This window comes from Schistocerca piceifrons, chromosome 1, assembly GCF_021461385.2.
Source record: "Schistocerca piceifrons isolate TAMUIC-IGC-003096 chromosome 1, iqSchPice1.1, whole genome shotgun sequence".
In the NCBI taxonomy this organism is placed as follows: Eukaryota; Metazoa; Arthropoda; class Insecta; order Orthoptera; family Acrididae; genus Schistocerca; species Schistocerca piceifrons.
In genome coordinates this window covers 1,252,002,451-1,252,026,318 of record NC_060138.1, presented here as the reverse complement: position 1 = coordinate 1,252,026,318, position 23,868 = coordinate 1,252,002,451, and the positions used below count along the sequence as shown (strand labels likewise).

The 23,868-nt window shown below is 43.4% G+C and overlaps 1 protein-coding gene across 1 annotated transcript in view; it reads left to right on the top strand.

Moving 5' to 3' along the window:
- The window catches only part of LOC124780250 (lachesin-like), a 303,063-nt gene that overhangs the window by 251,882 nt on the left and 27,313 nt on the right, over positions 1 to 23,868 (top strand). Inside the window, exon 8 of the mRNA XM_047253767.1 lies at positions 3,751 to 3,894. Within this exon, the coding sequence (XP_047109723.1) occupies positions 3,751 to 3,894 (144 nt within the window). The remainder of the gene's footprint in view (positions 1 to 3,750; positions 3,895 to 23,868) is intronic.

The window sequence follows — 23,868 nt, the reverse complement described above, 5'->3', positions numbered from 1 at the left end:
TGATGGGAAAGCTCTAAAAGGCGTACTTCTTCTTTCTACTTATTTCGTATAGGCCAACTAAGGACCACGAAATTCAACTAATGCGTTTGGAGTGGGCTTTGACGTTTGCCCAGTAGTTACGCGTCCTCTGACTGTGTTGTTCCTTCCTCTCCTGTGTCCAGAGGGCGCCAGCCTTCTTTCTTGGTAGTCCGTGCTGGAACCTCTTTTGTCTAATCTTCTTCCTGAGTACTGTCCGATCCTTCGAGTTTTCTTCTGTTATTCCCAATTCCTGAAGATCTTTGTCCACTTCCATCAACTTTGGTGACTTGGTCTTCCTCTTTTTTCAGTAACAAAGAAAGTAGTTGGTCAGCTTGTCACGATGCATCCTGTAAACGTGTCCATAAAATGCTAGTCGTCTTTTCCTAGCTACATCTGTTATTCGTTCACAGTACTTGTAGAGCTCTCTGTTGAGTCGCCTTTTATAATTGCCGCCTTCCTTGTCTGGCCCCAGTATCTTCCTCATTATCTTTCTCTCCTGGATTTCGCGCTTTTCGGTAAGTCCCTGCCTACTGAGTATTAAACATTCAGTCCGCCCCTTGTAGCTGAGTGGTCAGTGCGCGGGACTGTCTTACCTAACGGCCCGGGTTAGATACACGGCTGAGTGTGAACTTTTCTCCGCTCAGGTACTGGGTGTTGCGTTGTCTTTATCTTCATCATTTCATCCCCATCGACACGGAAGTCGCGGAAGTGGCGTCAACTCGAAAGACTTTAACCAGGCGAATGATTCACCCGCCGGGAGGCGCTAGCTACACGACATTTACATTAAACATCCTGTAACATGTAAGGCTTCAGGACGGATGACTGTCTGGTAGTGCTTCAGTTTAGTGTTACAGGACAGACACATTTTATTATTATACTCTTGATCCGCTGGTATGCCAGCTCTAGATTGTTGACTCGAGTTGATAGTGCTGTTCCTTCAGATAGATTAGGTTCCAGCCATTCTCCCAGGTAGTTAAATCTGTTGGTTTTCTTGATCTCACCCTGGTCTAGATGCAGTGTACTAGGAGATTCACCTATGTTCGTGATGTACTGCGTTTTCTCAAGCGATAAATGAAGCTCAACATTTGCCGCTTGGTGTCTGAGAACGTTGAGTTTTCTCACTGAAGTTTCTAATGAGTCTGATAGAAGTGCTAGGTCATAAAAGGTGTAATACATTTTCCGGCAGTGTACATCCAGTGTATTACATAGTATCACGTTGATTCCCTTCGCTGATTTCATGTAATTTTTACAACCATCCTATGCAGTACTCGACAGTCTGTGTCCGTCAGTACGTGAGGTCTGCTTGGTTCTGGTCGACCTATGGTTGTTTCTTCGCGTTTCCTCTTCACAGTCGCATCATCAACAGTCCGGTAGATTTAGAAGCGTTGAAACGCCATTGCTTGATTATTTTAGGTGACATGCACTGCCTGGTAGACGTTCATAGTCACTCAACTGCCTAACCTACCCATTCTGCTGTCACTGCTTCTCTAGTGAAAACACCACTTCTTACACTGGTGGGTCGCCTCTCGTGGTAGCTAATGGTCAGTTCCATTTTTCATATTGGTATTTACATACTTTTTCAGATAGTGTAGCTATATGACGCGTATAACAGAAAGATCCATGTACCCAACATTCATTCTATTTTCTGCCCTACCTCGTAGGGGGGACTGCAGGCTGCTCAAGTAGTACATTTTGTCCTTTGCAGCTGAAGCACCCACATTGTTACATGTACTCTAATATGGACCCAAAGTAGCCTTTTTTCCAGCAAACACAGCAGCTAGATGAGCTGAAACTGTCTCAGTCAGGTATATGAACAGTGTGTAACATATCATTTCAGCATGACTCTATGACCATCGACTCACAACACTCTGAGATTAAACCGTCAGTTAGAAGCAAACGGTAGATACTGCCACCTCCTTTTTTACAAGATAGTTGTAGGGCTACATACTGGAAATTTATGAAGGTGTTTCTGTACACAATACTGCCAAGAGGAACCAAAAGCGTGTACCATTGCTTGGGAAATAGGTTCAGTGATCTTGAAAGGATGGGCTGACTAAAGAACGCAAAAGACGAGCAGATGCCTAGAAAGTCCTGAAACCACAATGAGAACAAATAAACTATGGAGCATCAAATATCGATAGAGGTGTTGCGCTGTTAAGGCACTCGGGAGGGCAGCGTTCAAAGCTCCAGCCAGATTTAGGTTTTCCTAACATCGCTTATGACAAGAGCTGGGGTGTCCCCTCAAAGGACATGGCTGGTTTGCTTCCGCTTTCCTCCTCACTCTGAACTTGTGTTCCATCAGTTATGACCCTGTCACCTAAACTGTGATTTCAACTGGCGAATAAAAGGCACAAAACAGAGGAAAGCTTGTGTCCCAGAAAGGAGAGGAAAGGGGAGACGATTAACAAAAGATTCAAGACAATAAGCTACCTCATGGTTTGTCCGACATCAGTCACCACTGAACTAACGATTCACACACTTTTACTAAGACACTTTTAACTGGTGACCATTGTCAAACATATGTATGGTTCTGGCTGAGAAAATGGGTAGTCATATCCATTAAGTCACTGACAATGGGTGTCAGTAGCTACGTAAGACTTTTCTCCTCAGTGACAGAAGATAATATTTTGTAGTGACTCTTATATTCTCTGTCTTTCTCTGTCCCACTCGATGTTTTGTAGTCGTCTGCTCTCTGGAGAACCAACAACACTGCTGCCACTGGGTCTACACTGGCCTCGAATTCGGGAGGACGACGGTTCAATCCCGCGTCCGGTCATCCTGATTTAGGTTTTCCATGATTTCCCTAAATTGCTCCAGGCAAATGCTGGGATGGTTCCTTTCAAAGGGCACGGCCGACTTCCTTCCCTGTCCTTCCCTAATCCGATGAGACTGATGACCTCGCTGTCTGGTCTCCTTCCCCAAAACAACCAACCAACCACTGAGCCTCTCGCCAATCATCGATGTCCATGGGACACATTCTTCTCATTTCTTTAATTAATAACTATGGTATTTCCTTTTTGTCACTTATACTGAGCACTGGTCGGCAAGTCCAGCAAAATAATGTTACTGGCTGGAGTGTCATGGGGCCACTGGCTGGTGCCCCATCACCCAGCTCTCTCTTACTCACTGCTCTAGCAACGCCCTTTGCAAGCAAGGCAGGGATGGCTCATTGTGGTGCTGTGTCACATGATCACAACCTCTCATTACTGTGTGTCAGGCCACCACCGCTAATTACTTGCTCACCACTCTAACAGGCGATCAGAATGGTGCGTCAGCATCCTGAAGCTACCAAGTGAGTGCCAGCTCAGAATGTGGTGTGTCACATGGTCACGACCTCTCACTAATGCACGCAGCCCACCACCCGTCTTCTTACCTGCTCACTGCTCTATCAGGTACTCAGAACAGTGCGTCTGCATCCTCAAGCCACCAAGAGAGTGACAGCTCAGAATGTGGTGTATGATATGGTTAGGGCCTCTCACTACTGCGCACAGCCTGCCACCAGCCTTCTTACCAGCTCACAACTCTAGCAGGTAGTCGGATTAGTGCGTCAGCGTCCTCAACCCACCATGAGAGTGACAGCTCAGAATGTGGTGTGTGACGTGGTCACGACCACTCACCCAGAACACCACCTGCCTTCTTACCAGCTTACCACTCTAGCACGTAGTGGGATGAGTGCGTCAGCGCCCTCAGCCAGCAGGGGAGTGACGGCTCGGTGTGGTGGTGTGTCCACAGAGAAGGGCGCGGCGCCGACGCCGTTGTCCCGGCAGAAGGTGGGCGCCGAGGAGGCGCTGTCAGCCCCGCCAGACCGCAGGAGGGACTCCCCGGCGGCGAGGGTTCCGGGCCCCACAGCGCGCCCAGCCCTGGCCGGCGCCACAGGTACTCACCCCACCCCACTACCCCAGCCCGCTACTCGCACCTCACCCCAGCATGACCCTCCGCATGCCGTAGCTCTCCCACTCGCACACTCACTCCCTAGGTGTAGCTCACGAGTAGACAGACCGTCGTTTGTACACAGACATCTGGAGGGAATGGCCAGATCGTCATGCCACGCATGAACAGTATCTGGGCTGCAAACTGAGCCTTCATCATCAAATGGAACGATACTTAGTGGGAACGCCATTATCTATCGCCAGGAGCTGCTGTTGAAATTCCCCTATCAAACAACCAGTTTCGGTTCACAGATCATCATCAGGTTCATAAAAACATTTTCAGTGTCAGAATGAGATTTTCACTCTGCAGCGTAGTGTGCGCTGATATGAAACTTCCTGGCGGATTAAAACTGTCTGCTGGACTGAGACTAGAACTCGGGACCTTTGCCTTTCGCGGACAAGTGCTCTTCCAACTGAGCTACCCAAGCACGACTCACGCACCGTCCTCACAGCTTTACTTCTGCCAGTATCTCGTCTCCTACCTTCCAAACCTCCCCCAGGCTGTGGCTAAGCCAAGTCTCTGCAATGTCCTTTCTTTCAGGAATGCTAGTTCTGCAGGGTTTGCAGGAGAGCTTCTGTAAAGTTTGGAAGGTAGGAGACGAGATACTGGCAGAACGAAAGCTGTGAGGACGGGGCCAGAGTCATGATTGGGTAGCTGAGTTGGTAGAGTACTTGCCCGCATAAGGCAAAGGTCCCGAGTTCGAGTCTCGGTCCGGCACACAGTTTTAATCTGCCAGGAAGTTTCAATTTCAGTGTCATATTAGGCGATAAAATCAATTACTTCAAATAATAAAATCCAGAAATTCGCCAATGTTGTCAGATCGAGAAATCATGACGAATTCATTGATTTTATCATTTGATATAATTGATTTTGTCGCACAGTATGAGGTTTCGAATGTTTTTATCGACGTGATGGTGGTCTCCAGACCAAAACTGGTTGTTCAATATCAAAATTTCATGTCCGCTTATTGGCGTTAAATAATAGCGTACTTCAAATATTTTCGAGCTGTGGGGCACCACTTTCTTAAAATATACTGGTGCCTAGCACCTCTTGGGAACAGTCTAAATAGCTCTCACGGGCTTCCCTACTCTCAGACACACAATTTCTTATCACGAAGAAAATTCTTCCGCTATCATAACCTTACCAGCGTCAGTTGTTTGTCGTACTGCAGCTGTTTCTGCGGAAATGTCCTTGGGTGTAATGGAAAAGGTTATGGGAAAAAAACAGGAGGATTTTTAAGTAATTTAGATACACAGAGCAATTTTGGTAAATATGACCAAACTGCATGAAACGATCATTGAGAGAATATGGAGCAATTAAAGTCATTCGCACATATGGCTGGAGATGCATTCCAAGGGAGTTACATCTAGTTCAAGGTGGAGATAAAAGATCTTGGGTAGTGAATGTTTCAGTGACTGAAAGCAGACATGACACCACGTAAGTCAGAATTTTCTCTCTCTGCTAATGGTTTTGCTCCACACTCAAGAGGAAAGTGAGCTGAGGCAACGCATTACCCTTTATAACACCAATGGCACGTCTTCCAGCAAGGAAAGCAGAGTCATCCGCAAGAAGTGCAGTTATGCCTCACCTACGAGGCACAGTGGAAGCATGACTCGTCCCACGAGGCGGTCACAAATAATCCCCACCAACACACTCTGGCTGAACCTGTGCAGATGGTTCGTTGTCACCATACCAAGGGGTATGTATGTTGCATGTTGTTGAATTTGAAGATGTTGTCATAGTGGCCTGTGCGACGAACCACCCACAAAATCGTCGCCACGGGGACAAGTCTGTATGTAGTGAGGCCTATACGGTTTGTGAGTGATACGAATAGAGGTAGATGTCGAGGAGAATGTTTCACATGTTCGTTTGGCTTACCCCACCCTGGTGGCCAGCTGTCTTTTATCTCTATCTTTAAATAGGTTTACCTCTCCGTGTGGCAATTTTTGCTCTTTATCTCCTCAGAGGTCCTTAGCGACAGTTTGTTTCCATTCAGCGAAATCATTCTGTATTCTTCAACAGAAATGAAATTTGATGCAGCCTTTCCTTTATGGTAACCAACAATGGACAATATAGATTACACAGGTCTCCAATTAAAAATTCTCTTAACATTTTTGTACATTTACTTATAGATTTCAAATTGGTAGAAACGAAAGAATACCAGAGAAACTCCATCAGGTGAATTTTTTGTTAAGCGCCAGTTTTATTTTGTGTTTAGCGTAAAATTCCCAATTAACATAAAATTTAATATTTTTTATTAAAAAAAAATGCGCTTAAAACTAAAACTTCAACAAAGAAACAAGTGTGTTTGTAAAGAAAGTTTGTTTTGCGTATTTCAAATTGAAACTTGGAGATCAGGACAAAGCATAGACTCCGCAGAAGACGTGCAGAAGATGCGAGGAAGATATCCGGTTCTTTATTTGTTTATTTTTTTCTTTCTATGTAGAAATAACGAATAGCAAAAGTCGTACTTTTTATGAAACATTAATTACGCGACCAGTTTAGAAACTACATCTTCAGGCTCCTATGGATACTGAATGATGGTCAAAAACTTCCTGGAAGAGCAAATCTGTGTGCCGGACCGAAACTCGAATTCGGTCTGGCATACAATTTTAATCTGCCGAAAAGCCTGATATCAGATCACTCTCTGCAATGGAGTGAAAATTTCAGTCCGAATAGTGCTTCATCTAACAACAACTGTGACAGTTGACAGCTGATTTTAGATGACTGGAGTGCGCACACGGTGTGAATAGAAATCCATCAGATCAGTGAATGAGCGTGGTACCTGTCCTAATGCACCGAAGGTTGTATGTCACCATTCAGTTTGCATAGCGGCCTGAAGGTAACACTAATTTAGTGTCCAAACTTGGTGGGTAATTAATATATTTCACAAAAAGTACCACAGTAAGTAATTCTTGTTTCTACATGTTTGTGACCAGACGGAGTCCCACATCCACTTCAATGACAGACCATCTAAATCCATAGTTTGTGGTTTAGAGGTAAGAAAAACTCATTTTCCTTTGGCGTTCCTATGATATGGTGTGAAGAGAAAGATCACACAACTGACTGCTACTTCTTTTCGGTAGATGTGGAACATCTACTAGAAAAAAGAAAAAGAAAATATCTATTCGTCCAGTGTCCCAAGGCTCTGAAATACCAGTTCCACAGCCACCTACTGATTTAGATGACACCCTGACTGAGTCAAAGGCTCAGAGACTTTAGATTGTCAGGACGAGTTTAGCTCAAATTGCCCTATTGACGAGGGACCTCAACTTCTTTCTCAGTTCGACGACCTAGTAAGAGAGGTCTTTCAAAAGATGATTAGATTAGATTAATACTTGTTCCATAGATCATGATTACGACACTTCATAATGATGTGGAACGTGTCAGGTTAATAAAAGATGTCTGTACAAGATATTACATTACACAAAATATTGCATGACACTAATGTTTAAGTTTTTTAGGCTGAAGGCAAGAACACGAAAAATCTGCTATTATCTCGGGTCTCATTTTCATGGCGCAGACATCACGAGAGAGAATTTACTCAGTTTTTGTTCAAAGAGGGAAGTTTTGTTAATTCAATGATGTTCATCGCCTCATGAAATGACGTCAGATAGAATATGATTCATCAGAATCTCGTATATTCATTGATTCTTCGAAAGGTAGCCTTAAAGCAGGCTTTCTATGTACTGGAAAAGTATTTGCACTTCAAGAATGCACCACCTTTTCGGGAATACAAAGGACCCTGACTGCAAAACCTTTGTACAACGAATGTTGGCAACCTAAGAAGCTCAATGATCCAAGACGAACTTTGAAAATTCATTTCTTACATTCCCATATTGACTATTTTGAAGTAAACGTAGAAGCCCGTAGTGAAGAACAAGCTGAAGGTGTTCGCCAGGAAGTCCGTGGTATCGAGAGACATTACCAAGGAAGATGGGGTATCAGTACGCTAGCTGACTATTGATGGATCCTCGATCGAGAAACCAGAGAAGGAATTTGGAAACGATTTCGGATAAGCATAAAACAGAAGAAGAAATAGAAGCAAAAGAAAGAGTAAGCTTTAAACTTTGTATATATAAGAAATAATTTTTTGACTAGTTGTAAGAAAAATAATATTACTTCATTGTAATAATTTTTTTATCAAAAATTTGCATTCATTTTACAAAAAATCTGTAAGTGAGATGGGATATGATGGAAGTTATTTTTAGAATCTACGACCTTCAAACCATAATTAGCAGAAATACTCCATACATATGGAAAAAGAAGTTTTTCCTAAACTTACATAATCGGTAAATGCAACTCTTATTACGTGAAATGTGCGTGGAGTCTGTTCTTTCAGATATGTTCGAAAGAACAGACACCAAGCATTCATATATTTGATTCGCCTCGACAGGTAATGAATCCACAACCTTTAGTTCGTGCATTTGCGATAAACAGATCATGACTTAGTAATGATGAACAGTAAAGTGATGTTTAAGAGACTCGTGCGGAAGAATACGTGTAGAAGGAAGTGCACTACTGAAGTCCTGAGGAATGTTGAGACGCGTTGGAAGTTCGCTGCGGATGTGGATAATGCTATCAGGAAAAGCATAGTAGGCAGTTCAGATGCATCACAAATACTGGACAGTCAGACAGAGGTACAAGAAAGATAACTCCGAAGAAGTCTCGGGTGAGAGAAAAAATATTTCAATTGATCGACGAATGGAGGAAGCACAGTAACTTTCAGAGAAAGACAGAAATACAGCAATATAAATCACTTAAGGATGAAATAAACAGGAAGTTCAGGGCAGTCAAGTCGAAATGGCCGCAGCAGAAAAGTGAAGAAATCTAAAAAGAAATAATCGGTGGAAGAACTGACTCAGCCCACGAAAAAGTCAAAACAAGTGAAAGCAACGGTGGTAACATTAAGAGTCTAGAGAGAGAGTGGGAAACAGTAACGAAACAATTCAACTTGGTGTGTAAAGACTATGGGGCTTGCAACATACGGGCAGACTTTGGAAAAATATCATCCACAAAACTCTGAAGTTAGAAAGGGCAGATAAGTACGAAAAGTATCACAAAATGAGCTTAACATACGACGTATCCAAAATGATAACGAGAGTAAAGTATAAAAGAATGGAAAAGAAATTTCAGGATGTATTACGTGATGATGATTTTGCCTTCAGAAAAGGTGAAAAAAAGGACACCAGAGAGGCTGTTTTCATTTGCCACCGGATAATGGAAGCAAGACTGAAGGGAGATGATGACACCCTCACAGTATTTGTCGAACTACAAAAAAATGAAGCCAACGTAAAATGAAGCAATGTGATCAAAATTCTGAGAAAAATAAGTGAGCTACAGGGAAACACAGGCGATGTACTGTAAGTGTAAGAAGCAAGAGGGAACATTAAGATTGCACAAATAAAAACGAAGTGTTGGATTAATGAGATGGTATGATAGGGATACTGTCTCTCGTCCTTATTGTTCAATTTGTACATCGAAGAAGCGATGATGGGATTAAAATTCAGAGCTAAATGATGTCAATGATAAGATTCGCTGACAACATTATTATCCTCAGTGAGGGTAAACAATAATTACAGGATCTTTTGGATGGAATGTGCAGCCTAATGGACAGAGAATATGGATTGAGAGTAGAGCGGAGAAAGAGAAAAGTGACGAGAAGTAGCGGGAACGAGAATAGCGAGCAAAGCAACAGCGAAACTGGTGACCGGGAAGCAGACGAAGTTAAGGAATTCTGTTACTGAGGCATCAAAACAATCCACGACCGACGGAGCGAGGAGTAGATAAAAAAACAAAAACCAGATTAGCACTTCCAAAAGCACAGATCCTTATTTGAGAAAGAAATTTGGGAGAATTTACGTTTGAGGCACAGAATTGTATAGTAGGGAGACATGGATTGTGGGAAAACAGGAGTAGACAAGGTTCGAACTGTGGTGTCACCGCCAGACACCACACTTGCTAGGTGGTAGACTTTAAATCGGCCGCGGTCCGGTAGTATACGTCGGACCCGCGTGTCGCCACTATCAGTGATTGCAGACCGAACGCCTCCACACGGCAAGTCTAGAGAGACTTCCTAGCACTCGCCTCAGTTGTACAGCCGACATTGCTAGCAATGGTTCACTGACAAATTACGCTCTCATTTGCCGAGACGATAGTAAGCAGAGCCTTCAGCTACGTCAATTGCTACGATTGCTACGACCTAGCAATGCGCCATTATCATTTGCTATTTATCTTGTGATGCATGTACCGTCACACCGATGATCACCAATTATGGATTAAAGTTAAGTATTCCAGCAGCTACGTACTTTTCTTGCTAGTATAACTCCTTTAACTGTTCCAGACCTCACGCCAGCCTGCGTGAGCTTAAACGCGTGCCTTTCGGCTACCCGTCACTGTGGATTGGCTGTCTTGCCAGTCCACAACATGAATCATTTGTGATATGGTGCTAAGGAAGAATATTGAAAATTAGGTGGACTGATAAGATAAGGAATGACGAGATTCTTCGCAGAATCGGTGAGGGAAGGAATATATGAAAAGCAGCGACAAGAAGAATGGCGTGGATGATTGGGTATGTGTTAAGACTTCAGGGAATAACCTCTGTGGTGCTAGGCGGAGTTATAGAGGGTAAAAGCTGTAGAGGAAGTCAGAGACTGAAATACATGCAGCAAATAATTGAGGAAGTATGTTGCGTATGCAACTCTGAGACGAAAAGGTTATCACAGTAGAGGAATTCGTGTCGGGCTGCACCAAACCATTCAAAAAACTGCCAAGAAAACAGATGTCCAAATACTTTTGATCAAATAGTCTATATTACTCCCAAAGTAATTCTATTGGATCTTTGGATATCAAGATAAAATAACTAATAATACACTGCTGAATCCCTTGGGAGTCCTATTCATCCCCACTTTTTGTTTCCGTTGAACGCCAGACGCAGCATGCATTTGAGTCGCGCGTGAAGTACACTGTACACAGACTGTGGGTACAGTTAAGTGGAGGTACACGTTTTGGTTGTGGCTTCTGTACCATGTTGTAAGGAGACTGTTCTAGATAGTCTGTCTGATCATTGGTTGTTGCTATTTTTCACTGAATGAGGGCGTGATTTTTAGCAATATTGCACTTCTAAACGCTGTTTCATCCCGCGGTAATTGACAGAAACAAACGTGTTTTGATTCAGCGTTGTCACGTCTGGCGGCTGCGGATTTCAGTGCATAGAGGTATTCCAAGTAGGTCTATGAGATGACTGGGTGTGAAACACTCAATGCCTGCTCGACCTAGAAGATTGCACTGAGTTACGTCCCACACCCACGATCTGGCCGCATTCAGATTCGCTCTTCGTTATTTACATTTACATACCCCGTACTATCCTAGGACAAAAGAAGCTGTTAAATTAATTTTATTCCTTTACTCAAAGTATTTGAAATTACGCACGTAAATGAACTTAAGAAATAAGCAAGAAACGTCATGTAAATATAGTTTGTTAATTCATGATAGATATTTCACATACCTTAGCTCAATAACAACGGAACACATATAGAAATAGATGTCCGTTTATCAACAGCAAACAAGACAATTTTTAGTTTCATCAAAATTCTAAGAAAAAGATCACTTAGCAGTAACTTCAAAATCAGTATATATCAATCGACCATTGTACCTGTGATGTTATATGGATGCGAAACATTAATATTTAAAAAGAAAGATGAAGAAAAACTGTTAATATTCGAAAGAAAAGTACTAAGGGAAATTTTTGGACCTGTATATGACGAAAATAACATGGAATGGAGAATAAGAAGCAATGGAGAATTAAGCTGGCTGTACAAACACAGTAACATCGTCGAAGTGCTCAAGAGGAGAAGGTTGAATTGGGCAGGTCATATAGCAAGAATGACAGAGAATAGACTACATAGAATGGCATTCAGCAGAATCAGATGGCGGGATAACATTCGGGAGGACACAACTAGGATGAACAGCAACAGCAACTGGACAAACAGCGCATTGGACAGGCAGAGGTGGAAGAGGCTCATAGAGCAGGCGTATGATCGATAAGACCCTTGCCACATGTAAAGTAAAAGTCAAGTAGCTCACAGTGACGCAAAGTATGTCAGTGAGCAGAGATTATTCTTGTACGTTCCAGTGAGAGATAACTCGCTGAACAGAATTTCATAAATCAATCTAAGACCGTAAGGAAAATGTAGGACATTGCATTTTCAATATGAAAAACAGAAGTACGTACCGAGAGTTTTTAAGAACCGTTTTTAGTTGACTGTAAGAGGGTATAGGAAGTTTATATTTGCTGTCATGAATGCCAGCTTACTCTAAATGTAGAAAAATATACATGAGTATGAAACTAAACCTGCGATATTCAGAAACGGAACTAGTGGTGCACTGCATCACACAGTCGCTATTAAATGCGGTATCAGATGGAATGAGCACGGAAGGTCGATATTAGGGCGGTAGTAGGGAAGGAGACTGGTCGACTTCGGTATACTGAGAGAATTTTGAACTCAGTTATAAAGGAGACCACGATCCATTTTTGAGTAATGATTGAGCGTTTCGGAGCTCAGCTAGGTCAGGTTAAAAGAAGATGTTGAAGCAATTAAGAGCCATGCTCCTTGATTTGTTACCGATAGGTTCGATCGACACCCAAGTATTACGGAACTCAAATCCCCGAAGGGAAGAAGAGTCAGGCAGTACATTATTTTCTCCCGTTCACCAGTAGTGAAATGATTGTGAATGATCACGACGAGAAGTTTAGAAACAATTTCTGTAATACATAGCTTTGCTGACAGTCATTTTTCCAACGCGCCATTCTTGAATGGAACGGGAAAGGAGCCACAAGACAGTAATACTAAAATTACCCTCCGCCACACACGATAAGGTGGCCTGCGGAGTTGAAGATGCTGATAGCAGTAATGCTTCGTTTCTGAACGCGTCTCCTCAGTACAAATCACATGAATCAGTTTATTTTATAGCGCAGGGAGTAGAGATAGGGAAAATTATGACGAATGACCAAGACTGAATATCGGTTAGTAAACTGCTAATTAACTATTCGTAGACAGATGCGGTACGTGAAAATCCAAGACACTGATGTGAAGGCTCACAGAATGGAATGGTACAGTACGTAGCACGTCGCCTCTTCGTTACACAGGCGTTCCAATATATATCCCTTCCGATACTATGCAGTTTGCAGGGAATTCTTGCAGGGTAGAAGACTGGCGCGCAGCCTTCAAAGCGAGGAGTTGCTCGGAGGAGCACTTGTCACACAAAGAATTTTACGGCGGAAGGAAAGGTGTCTTCGGCTCGGTTAACTTGTTCGCTCGGGTGAAAAGTCGCGCCGCCTCTTTGGAATTGCTCTTTCCTTTGACTCTATTGACAGCCTCTCAACTGAGAGATACGGCACTTTTATGCCTCAGGTAACGGCCAAATACTTCCAGACAAAACAATATTTTTCCTTGTGAAATGTGAATTAGATAAAACAGCATTTTCATTCTTGTCAAGTGTTTTCATTTATCCCAAGAGAACAAAACGTGGCATCTTATTTGTGAGTCAGGATTTTACTACAGCAGATCACTGCCACTCAAATCATCTCATCACCACATGGTTTTGATTTTACTCGTTGGATATTCACAAGCACAGGGTAAAAAATAACAAGTACTGTTTCTTCTCACTAAGGAAAACTGCATTGTATTTAATATAGGACCTATTACCAGGATAAATATGAAAAGTAATACCAAAAAATCATTGTGATATTCCAGTACAAAGGAAGTGAGTAATATGAAACACATGTCGTTTGCTTACGTTTTCAATAAAATCATTAACCTCTCCGTGGCTCATGACGTAATAAAACAAAATGTTGTTCAGTGGAATGTATGTACATGGTGTAACAGGTAGAAGTATAGAAATTTTCATATGTGGTACCTTAATATGTACACACATCAGTGTGATGACTAATTTTTCTCTGCGTCGAACACCTCTCTCACAAACACGTCACAAAGTTTACGACCTGCTTTTTGTGCGTGGTGGTAACTGCACCTCCGAGTGGACTACATCTCTGAGTATAGACTAGCCGTTTTGTGTCCACGTGTCCAAAGTTAAACATCCGACCTCCTGCCCAGTGAAAAATACGTATCAATGGCTTCCTTGAGCGATGCTTACTATCCAACCAAAAACATACGACTTGTAGTTGCTATAATTGTTAGTCTGCAAGTGACGTAAATACTAATATCATGTTGTTCAGTACATTCTGCACTGATACACGTTACATCCAGTATGAAGAGAAACATTTGCAGAGTTGGCTGCTACCAAAGGGTTCAGTACCAACAGCACATACCTTACTAACAAGGTACATACCCTAACTCGATCAGGTAAAACTGGCTGAAAATTATTTTGTATCTGTACAGGCATGACAGTGCCGTAAGGCCGTCCTATCGGCCCGAATGTTACTACTCTAACTCCGGAATAAGGGGAGCTGGACCCTAGAAGATGAAAAACACAACATATAGACCAATGTATGGGGGAGCGGGGAGTCCGAATAACGTGAAGAAATTGGCACGAAGAAAAGCAGAAAACGCAAAGCATGAGTCACGACGCTTGCTCGCAGCCTGATCAAAGCTGTGACGGCGAGTCATCTTTCGTGAATGGGTAGCTCATTTGATGAACACTGGTTCGCGTAAAGCAAACGTCGCAAGTTCGGATGAGATACCAAAGGCAGTTCTTGGCTACCAGCTAGGAAAAAAACTTTCCATTCTTAGCTCTCCACTACTCATTGCTCCCACTGCTTCCGCAGGCAATCTCTGGGGTGACCGAAGGCCGGCCCTGCTTACGGCACGCAAGGCATCAGGAACAGCCACTGCTGCCCGTAAGACAACTCCGGGCGGCCGTTCCTTGCTGCCACCATACACTACCGCTCACAGTCCAAGGCTCCAAAGCTCTGACCGGTTCGCCCGCTAGTCAGACTAAGATTCGGATTGAGTGATGGTCAGCCCAAAACTCCCTGTTCCACGCGGGACTAGCCGAGCGGTCTGAGGAGCTGCAGTCATGGCCTAATCGGCTGATCCCGGCGGAGGTTAGAGTCCTCCGTCGAGCATGGGTGTGTGTGTTTGTCCTTAGGATAATTTAGGTTAAGTTGTGTGTAAGCTTAGGGACTGACGACCTTAGCAGTTAAGTTCCATAAGATTTCACACACACAAAAACCTCCCTGTTCCGTCATGTGCTGCCTATCCAGGTACTTAGCGGAGCCAGCAGAGTGAAAAACACATAACTACCCCCCCCCCCCTCCACCTTCCCACGTCTAGCGTAAGAGCAGCGTTAGCGCGGCCGGCTGGGCGGAACAAAAACAAGACGTGCCACGAATTTCAAATTCACTTCACAACTTCACGTGGTATCTCTCTTTGCGTCACATTGTGATTTCATTCACCGATCACGGCACGTTAAATCACATCATTCATGCCTCCCAGTGACGTACTATAAGAGTTAGATTACATTTGTTGATATTTAGTAACAACTACCATTCTTTGATCAAGCATTGTTCGTCTGAAAACAGTGCTGCATTTAGAACGAAATTTTCAATCTGCAGCGGAGTGAACTGTCATATGAAACTTCCTGCCAGATTAAAACTATGTACCTGACCGAGACTCGAACTTGGGACCTTTGCCTTTCGCGGGAAAGTGCTCTGCCGACTCAGCTCACTCCGGCACACAGCTTTAATCTGGCAGAAAGTTTCGTATCAGTGCTCACTCCTCTGGAGTGTGAAAACTTCATTCTGGGATCATCCCCCAGGCTGTGGCTAAGCCATGTCTCCGCAATATCCTTTCTTCCAGAAGTTAGACTCATGTAAGGTTCGCAGGAGGAAGGTAGGGGACGAGGTACTGGCGGAAGTACAGCTGTGAGAAGATGTCGCCAGTCGTGCTTGGATAGCCCTGTTGGTAGAGCACTTGCCCGCGAAACGTAAAGGTTCGGAGTTAGGGTCTCGGTCCCGCACACAGTTTAAAACCGCTAGGATGTTTCAGTCGTGCATTTCGTACAAATTTCTTGTATTCCTCTATACTAATGTGTCCAGTATGAAGTGCGTCAGATGGTAACGAACGTTACGTGGTATGTCGTAAACGCATAATAAATGTTTCATCACACTTCTTTGATGTATTTGCTTACTCACTTTAGGTTTTAAATTGTCTCCTCATTACGAAGTATACCCAGTTAAGGTAGCAGCTAATCTATGATTTAGTCGCATACTGTTCCGTAAATACGATTTTTTTTCTGTTCAACGCTGAGGAATTCCGTCGAAGGCGTCCAGGTAGTCGGCAACGGCCTTGCCGCAGTGGATACACCGGTTCCCGTGAGATCATCGGAGTTAAGTGCTGTTGGGCGTGGCCGGCGCTTGGATGGGTGACCATCCAGCCGCCATGCGCTGTTGCCATTTTTCGGGGTTCCCTCAGCCTCGTGATGCCAATTGAGGAGCTACTCGACCGAATAAAAGCGGCTTCGGTCAAGCATACCATCATAGCGACCGGGAGAGCGGTGTGCTGACCCCACGCCCCTCCTATCCGCATCCTCCATTGAGGATGACACGGCGGTCGGATGGTCCCGGTAGGCCACTCGTGGCCTGAAGACGGAGTGAGGGTGCGTCCAGATAGTGGGAAAACATGATTTCAAGCTGCTCTATCTAAACCATTCGGGATTTCATGATCGAACAGAGAAATTTGCCTTTCACATCATCGATAATTCCAAAATAGGTGTTTTTTTGTTTTTAGTCTCAATGAAACTAAACACCCATCCTTCTTAGCAACTATTGAAGCAGTAAACATGAAATATGGAAGTGGATAAATGCTGGATACTTTCTACAATATATCAGTTCAGAAACATACTAAGACATGTTGCATGAACCATGGGGATCAGCTACCCACTTTTACATTAACTTTATACAGTTTGATATTCACTTATAAGCCAAAACGTTATGACCACCGCCCACCGCGACTTTGTATGCCGCCTGGTGGCTCTGCGGCCACGAGAAAATCTTTAAAAGTATGTAAGCAGAACAGACACGGACGAGGGATCATCCTAGCGAAGATAAGGAGTGTTAATGGAGAAACCCATTGAGATAAGAAACTTTGACAGAGGGCAAATTATTATTATGCAGAGCTTGTGAACGAGTATCTCTGAAACGGCGAAGCTGGTCGAATGTTCACGTGATACTGTCTTGAGCACCTATGGAAACAGGAAGGACAGTGAATCCACTACTGGGGGCTAAATTGTTGGACGTTCACGACACTTCACAGAACGCATCTCTGCCGAAGGAGCACAATACTGGTGAACGAACAAGTGTTTCGGAGCACACCGTTCACCGTACATTCCTGAATGTGGAGTTCCGCAGCAGATCACAACTACGTGTTCACATATTAGCCCAACGACATCGGCAATTACGATTGCAGTGGGCGGGAGACCACCAGGATTCGACTGTCTATCAACGGAAACGTGTCGGCTCTTCGGGTGAATCACATTTTTGCTACACTAGGTCGATGGTTGTCTCCACAAACATCGTCACCGAGATGAACGGCGGCTTGAACGTGCATCGCGCGACGGACGTAAGCTAGTGGGAGCAGTGTTATGCCATGGCAGACATTCTCCTGCGCTTGCTTGGGATCTGTGTTAGTAACTAAAGGCACGCAGATATCTGCGAAAGGCCTGCATTCCTTCAAATGTTTCAAATGGCTCTAAGCACTATGGGACTTAACATCTGAGGTCGTCAGTCCCCTAGAACTTAGAACTACGTAAACCTAACTAACCTAAGGACATCACACACACCCATGTCCGAGGCAGGATTCGAACCTGCGACCGTAGCAGACCCGAACTTTTCGACTCTGTATGTACAGAACAGGGAATCAGTGATCATAAGGCCGTTGCAGCATCCTTGAATATCGAAGTTAGTAGGAATATAAAAAAAGGGAGGAAGGTTTATCTGTTCAGGAAGAGTAATAGAAGGCAGATTTCAGACTACCTAACAGATCAAAACGAAAATTTCTATTCCGACACTGACAATGTTGAGTGTTTATGGAAAAAGTTCAAGGCAATCGTAAAATGCGTTTTAGACAGGTACGTGCCGAGTAAAACTGTGAGGGACGGGAAAAACCCACCGTGGTACAACAACAAAGTTAGGAAACTACTGCGAAAGCAAAGAGAGCTTCACTCTAAGTTTAAACTCAGCCAAAACCTCTCAGACAAACAAAAGCTAAATGAAGTTAGCGTAAGTAGGGCTATGCGTGAAGCGTTCAGTGAATTCGAAAGTAAAATTGTAAGTACCAACTTGACAGAAAATCCTAGGAAGTTCTGGTCTTACGTTAAATCAGTAAGTGGCTCGAAACAGCATATCCAGACACTCCGGGATGATGATGGTATTGAAACAGAGGATGACACGCGTAAAGCTGAAATACTAAACACCTTTTTCCAAAGCTGTTTCACAGAGGAAGACCGCACTGCAGTTCCTTCTCTAAATCCTCGCACAAACGAAAAAATGTCTGACATCGAAATAAGTGTCCAAGGAACAGAAAAGTAACTGGAATCACTCAACAGAGGAAAGTCCATTGGACCTGACGGGATACCAATTCGATTTTACACAGAGTACGCGAAAGAACTTGCCCCCCTTCTAACAGCCGTGTACCGCAAGTCTCTAAAGGAACGAAAGGTTCCAAATGATTGGAAAAGAGCACATGTAGTCCCAGTCTTCAAGAAGGGTCGTCGAGCAGATGCGCAAAACTATAGACCTATATCTCTGACGTCGATCTGTTGTAGAATTTTAGAACATGTTTTTTGCTCGAGTATCATATCGTTTTTGGAAACCCAGAATCTACTATGTAGGAATCAACATGGATTCCGGAAACAGCGATCGTGTGAGACCCAACTCGCTTTATTTGTTCATGAGACTCAGAAAATATTAGATACAGGCTCCCAGGTGGATGCTATTTTTCTTGACTTCCGGAAGGCGTTCGATACAGTTCCGCACTGTCGCCTGATAAACGAAGTAAGAGCCTACGGAATATCAGAACAGTTGTGTGGCTGGATTGAAGAGTTTTTAGCAAACAGAACACAGCATGTTGTTATCAATGGAGAGACGTCTACAGACGTTAAAGTAACCTCTGGCGTGCCACAAGGGAGTGTTATGGGACCATTGCTTTTCACAATATATATAAATGACCTAGTAGATAGTGTCGGAAGTCCCATGCGGCTTTTCGCGGATGATGCTGTAGTATGCAGAGAAGTTGCAGCATTAGAAAATTGTAGCGAAATGCAGGAAGATCTGCAGCGGATAGGCACTTAGTGCAGGGAGTGGCAACTGACCCTTAACATAGACAAATGTAATGTATTGCGAATACATAGAAAGAAGGATCCTTTATTGAATGATTATATGATAGCGGAACAAACACTGGTAGCAGTTACTTCAGTAAAATATCTGGGAGTATGCGTGCGGAACGATTTGAAGTGGAATGATCATATAAAATTAATTGTTGGTAAGGCGGGTACCAGGTTGAGATTCATTGGGAGAGTCCTTAGAAAATGTAGTCCATCAACAAAGGAGGTGGCTTACAAAACACTCGTTCGAACTATACTTGATTATTGCTCATCAGTGTGGGATCCGTACCAGATCGGGTTGACGGATGAGATAGAGAAGATCCAAAGAAGAGCGGCGCGTTTCGTCACATGGTTATTTGGTAACCGTGATAGCGTTACGGAGATGTTTAACGAACTCAAGTGGCAGACTCTGCAAGAGAGGCGCTCTGCATCGCGGTGTAGCTTGCTGTCCAGGTTTCGAGAGGGTGCGTTTCTGGATGAGGTAGCGAATATATTGCTTCTTCCTACTTAAACCTCCCAAGGAGATCACGAATGTAAAATTAGAGAGATTCCTGAGCGCACGGAGTCTTCCGGGCAGTCGTTCTTCCCGCGAACCATACGCGACTGGAACAGGAAAGGGAGGTAATGACAGTGGCACGTAAAGTGCCCTCCGCCACACACCGTTGGGTGGCTTGCGGAGTATAAATGTAATGTAGATGTAGATGTAGCAGCAGCGCGGTTCCGGACCGAAGCGCCTACAACCGCTTTGCCAAAGCGGCCGGCGCATTCCTAAATGCTTGTTGTCTTCCCCGATGACGATGTCATCTCTCACCATTACAATTATCCGTGTCTCGGAGCCACAACCGTACTATAGTGGTTTGAGACACATTACAGAGAACTCACGTTGACGTCTCGGCGACCAAAGTCGGATGACGTAAACCCTATGAAACCCGCCTGGGTCGGTATCGAGCGCCATCTATGCGTATGCAAATCAGAGGGCCTGATACGCAGAATCGATTATGTATTTCGTTCCAAAGACGGACAAATAATCTATGAAGCAAATGGGCACAATGTTTTGGCTCCTCAGTGTAAGTGAATAGCGCAGGGTAATTTATTAATTTGTAAAAAAGTATAATCCATTCTGTACTGAAGATAGCAATGCGATAAACAGCGCACAATCAGTTTAACAACCCTTTTGTCTAAGTTGTTAACCAGAATAAAATGCAGAACAATTTACAAGGAAATTAAAGTTCTATTAGATGTCGCTCAGCTTTGCTTTAGTAAAGCTAAGGGCATCGGTGAGGTGGTACTGACGTTAGACTTGTTAATATAAGCTAGGCGAAAGAAAATTCAAGACACTCTGTCGATCTAGAAGAAACATTTTTTAATTCTCAGAAAAAAGGCATAAGTAATAGGAAATCACGGGGAACAGAGACGAAGAGATAAATACTCGGATTAAAAAGTCATGAGGCAAGGAGGTAGTCTTCCTCCTCCTCTATTCAGAACGTTTGTCGAATAAGTAGTGAAGAAAATAGAAAAAAGTTTCGGGAATAGGATTAAAATTCAAAGTGAAATAATATCAATGATAAAAATCACTGATGACATTGTGGTGTTATGTGTTTGGGAGGGAGGTCTGTAGAACGGGATAAAGAGTATATTGTGCACAGAATATAGTCTGACAGAAAACGAAAGAAAGACAAACGAAATGAACAGAAGCAGAAATAAGATTAGCAATGACCTTATCAAAATTAGGAGCCATCTAGCAGACGAAATGAAGGGATTCGCTGTCTTGGGAGCTCAAATGGTTCAAATGTTTCTGAACACTATGGAACTTAACGTCTGAGGTCATCAGTCCCCTAGAAGTCAGAACTACTTAAACCTAACTAACCTAAGGACATCACACACATCCATGCCCGAGGCAGAATTCGAACCTGCGACCAGACTGAAGCGCCTAGAACCACACGGCCACAGGGGCTGGCTATCTTGGGAGCAGAATAACTCACGACCAACGAGGCAAAGGCGACATATGTACTAGAAAAGTCGAAGGTTAAGTCTACTGGTGTCGTTCAAAGTAATTTTAGTAATAAATTTCAGAGAACGTATGTCAGGAGAACAGCATTACATGTATACAAATCACTGAATGTCGAAAAACTGGAAAAGAAGACTATCGAAGCGCCTGAGACGTGATGCTACGGTAGCAAATTTTGCATAAGCACGGAACGAGGCGGCGCAGTTGTTAGCACACTGGACTCGCTTTCGCGAGGACGACGGTCAAACTCGCCCGCTGTGATCCTGATTGAGGTTTTACGTGATTTTCCTAAATCACTTCAGGCAAATGCTGGGATGGTTCCTCTGAAAGGGGGAAGATGCTGGGATGGTTCTTTCCGCATCCTTCCTTAATCCGACGGGGCCGTTGACGTCGCTGTTTGGTCACCTCCCCCAAATCAACCAACCATCCAAACAAACAACTACGAGTACATAAGCTACTGTACAGTGCATGGTGGGCGATACATCGTAACAATATCATCGATTTTATTTCGTATCGTAAATATCACGTATTGAGCGAAGGAAAAATGCTACCTATATGTTTGTGTGTGCGCTGTAATCTCATATTCTCACGAGCACCCTGCAAGATATTCCTTGGTGGGACTACAATGGTCATATAGTCTTCGAATTAACGAACATGATTTCACGACAACTGCGTCATCTTCCTTTCAGGGATTGCCATTTACATTCGCAGAGCATTTCTCTTACAATTTCGTACATGATATAGAGACCAGTTAAGGTTCTAATGTCTATACATTCATTTTATTGCATTTTCCCAGAACACTTCCGACGAACGTACTTCTTTTTTCGCCTTACGCAGTGCTAATGTTACGTAGTCGTCAGATTTCATATCGCTTGTCGATATTACCCCTACATGCGAGTCGTATTCGGAAAGTAAGGTCTGATTAGGGGCGAAATGGAAAACATTATGAAAATCCGATGGAACTTTGCACAGATGTGTTGGGCAGTGTCTTTAGTGTGCCTGTCGACCGCTTCGCGTTGCTCTTTTCAGTTCAGATCGCAAAGTTCTCACGTAGAAGTGCCTAAAACAACAGTGTCTCCCGCCAAGTATATGGATCCGGTGAGAGATTTTTTGCCTGAAGCTATGCAGCCCACATAACATAAATGTCATGCCTTTCTTTCTTCAAGATAATTTTCAGCTGTAGGGGCTATGAAGACGTTCCTTCAGCGTTTTCGATGGGAAATGTTTCATCACCCACAATACAGCTCTTATCTGGCTCCCTCCGCTGTTCATCTCTGCTCACACGAACCACTGGCTACGAAGAACAACATTTTGGCACAGACAACGAAAGGCAGACCAGCGTAGAGCATTGGCGCAAAGCACACGCGGCTGCTTTCTGTGACGAGGATACTGGAAAGTTTGTAGAACGCCATGACAGATGTCTAAGTTTGAGCGATGACTATTTAGAGAGATAGCTGGAAGGTGTGGCTAACTGCTGCGAATAAAACATTTTTGATTTTTGTTGTGGTTTTCATTTCGCGACCGATTGGGACCTTAGTTTCCGAACAGCCTTCGTATTTAGACGATCTGACGTGTTCATAATGTTCAATAATCGTGTAATCAGAGAATACAAAGCTATTCTCTTTATAAGAAGCATTACTTTTGGGTTCTATTTATCAAATACTTGCTAAGCCAATTTCATATTTGCGAAGTATTCCGTAATGTCGTCGGTAGAGTGTTGGCCAAAAAGGCAAGGATCCAGCTTGGAGCAGCACTCCAGATCACGGCTTACGTGGTCACGTGACTGAGACTAGCTGGGCGCCGTAAGTTACTTTAAGGAGTCCCTTATAATTGTATGTAAATTTGACTTATAGGTTATTATTCCACGAAGAAGGACGATATTGTCTTCTAAAGTGTGTCACTGAGTTACATTACAATGTTCCTTATTTGTAAAGCACAAAAGATAGGGTCAACACTTTTTGAACTGGCAAAGCTCTGGTAGAAACATTTTACCACTAGAGGTCTTTGAAAAATAAGTCACTGTTCGTCTTGCTTACCACTGCGTTTCTTTCGTTCCGATTGTTTCTCGTGGGGGTATACGAATCGCACTTCTGACAGCTATTCCAAATACGACTCTGCAAACTACTCTTAGCGATCTCCGTTATGTGTTTCTGCAATTACTGGGGAAATTGCCAGTCGATTTGCTCTTGTTAATGAGGTCCCAGTCCGACATACTGTTTCAAAATAGGTTATAGGAAGAGGACGGATTAGATAAATGAGAGAAATTAGATGAACAACTTGATTTGCCCAAACAGTAATTAACATTTTCCAGTTATTTGTTCCTTTCCATTACTAAGTGTTTACAGATTTTAATTGGAGAAAATACGACCAAGATTCCATAAATATTCGTCCTACAGAATTACGTACACACAGAGGGCAAAGAGGAATGTTTCATATCCGTAAAGAGCCAACAGACATATGTCTCAATCATATGGCTACCGCTGTCTTGTCCATTTCGCACTCAGTCTTGTATGAAAACTTTGTAGTGTGATGCATGGAATGTAAAACAGCACCCAAACAAAATATCATAT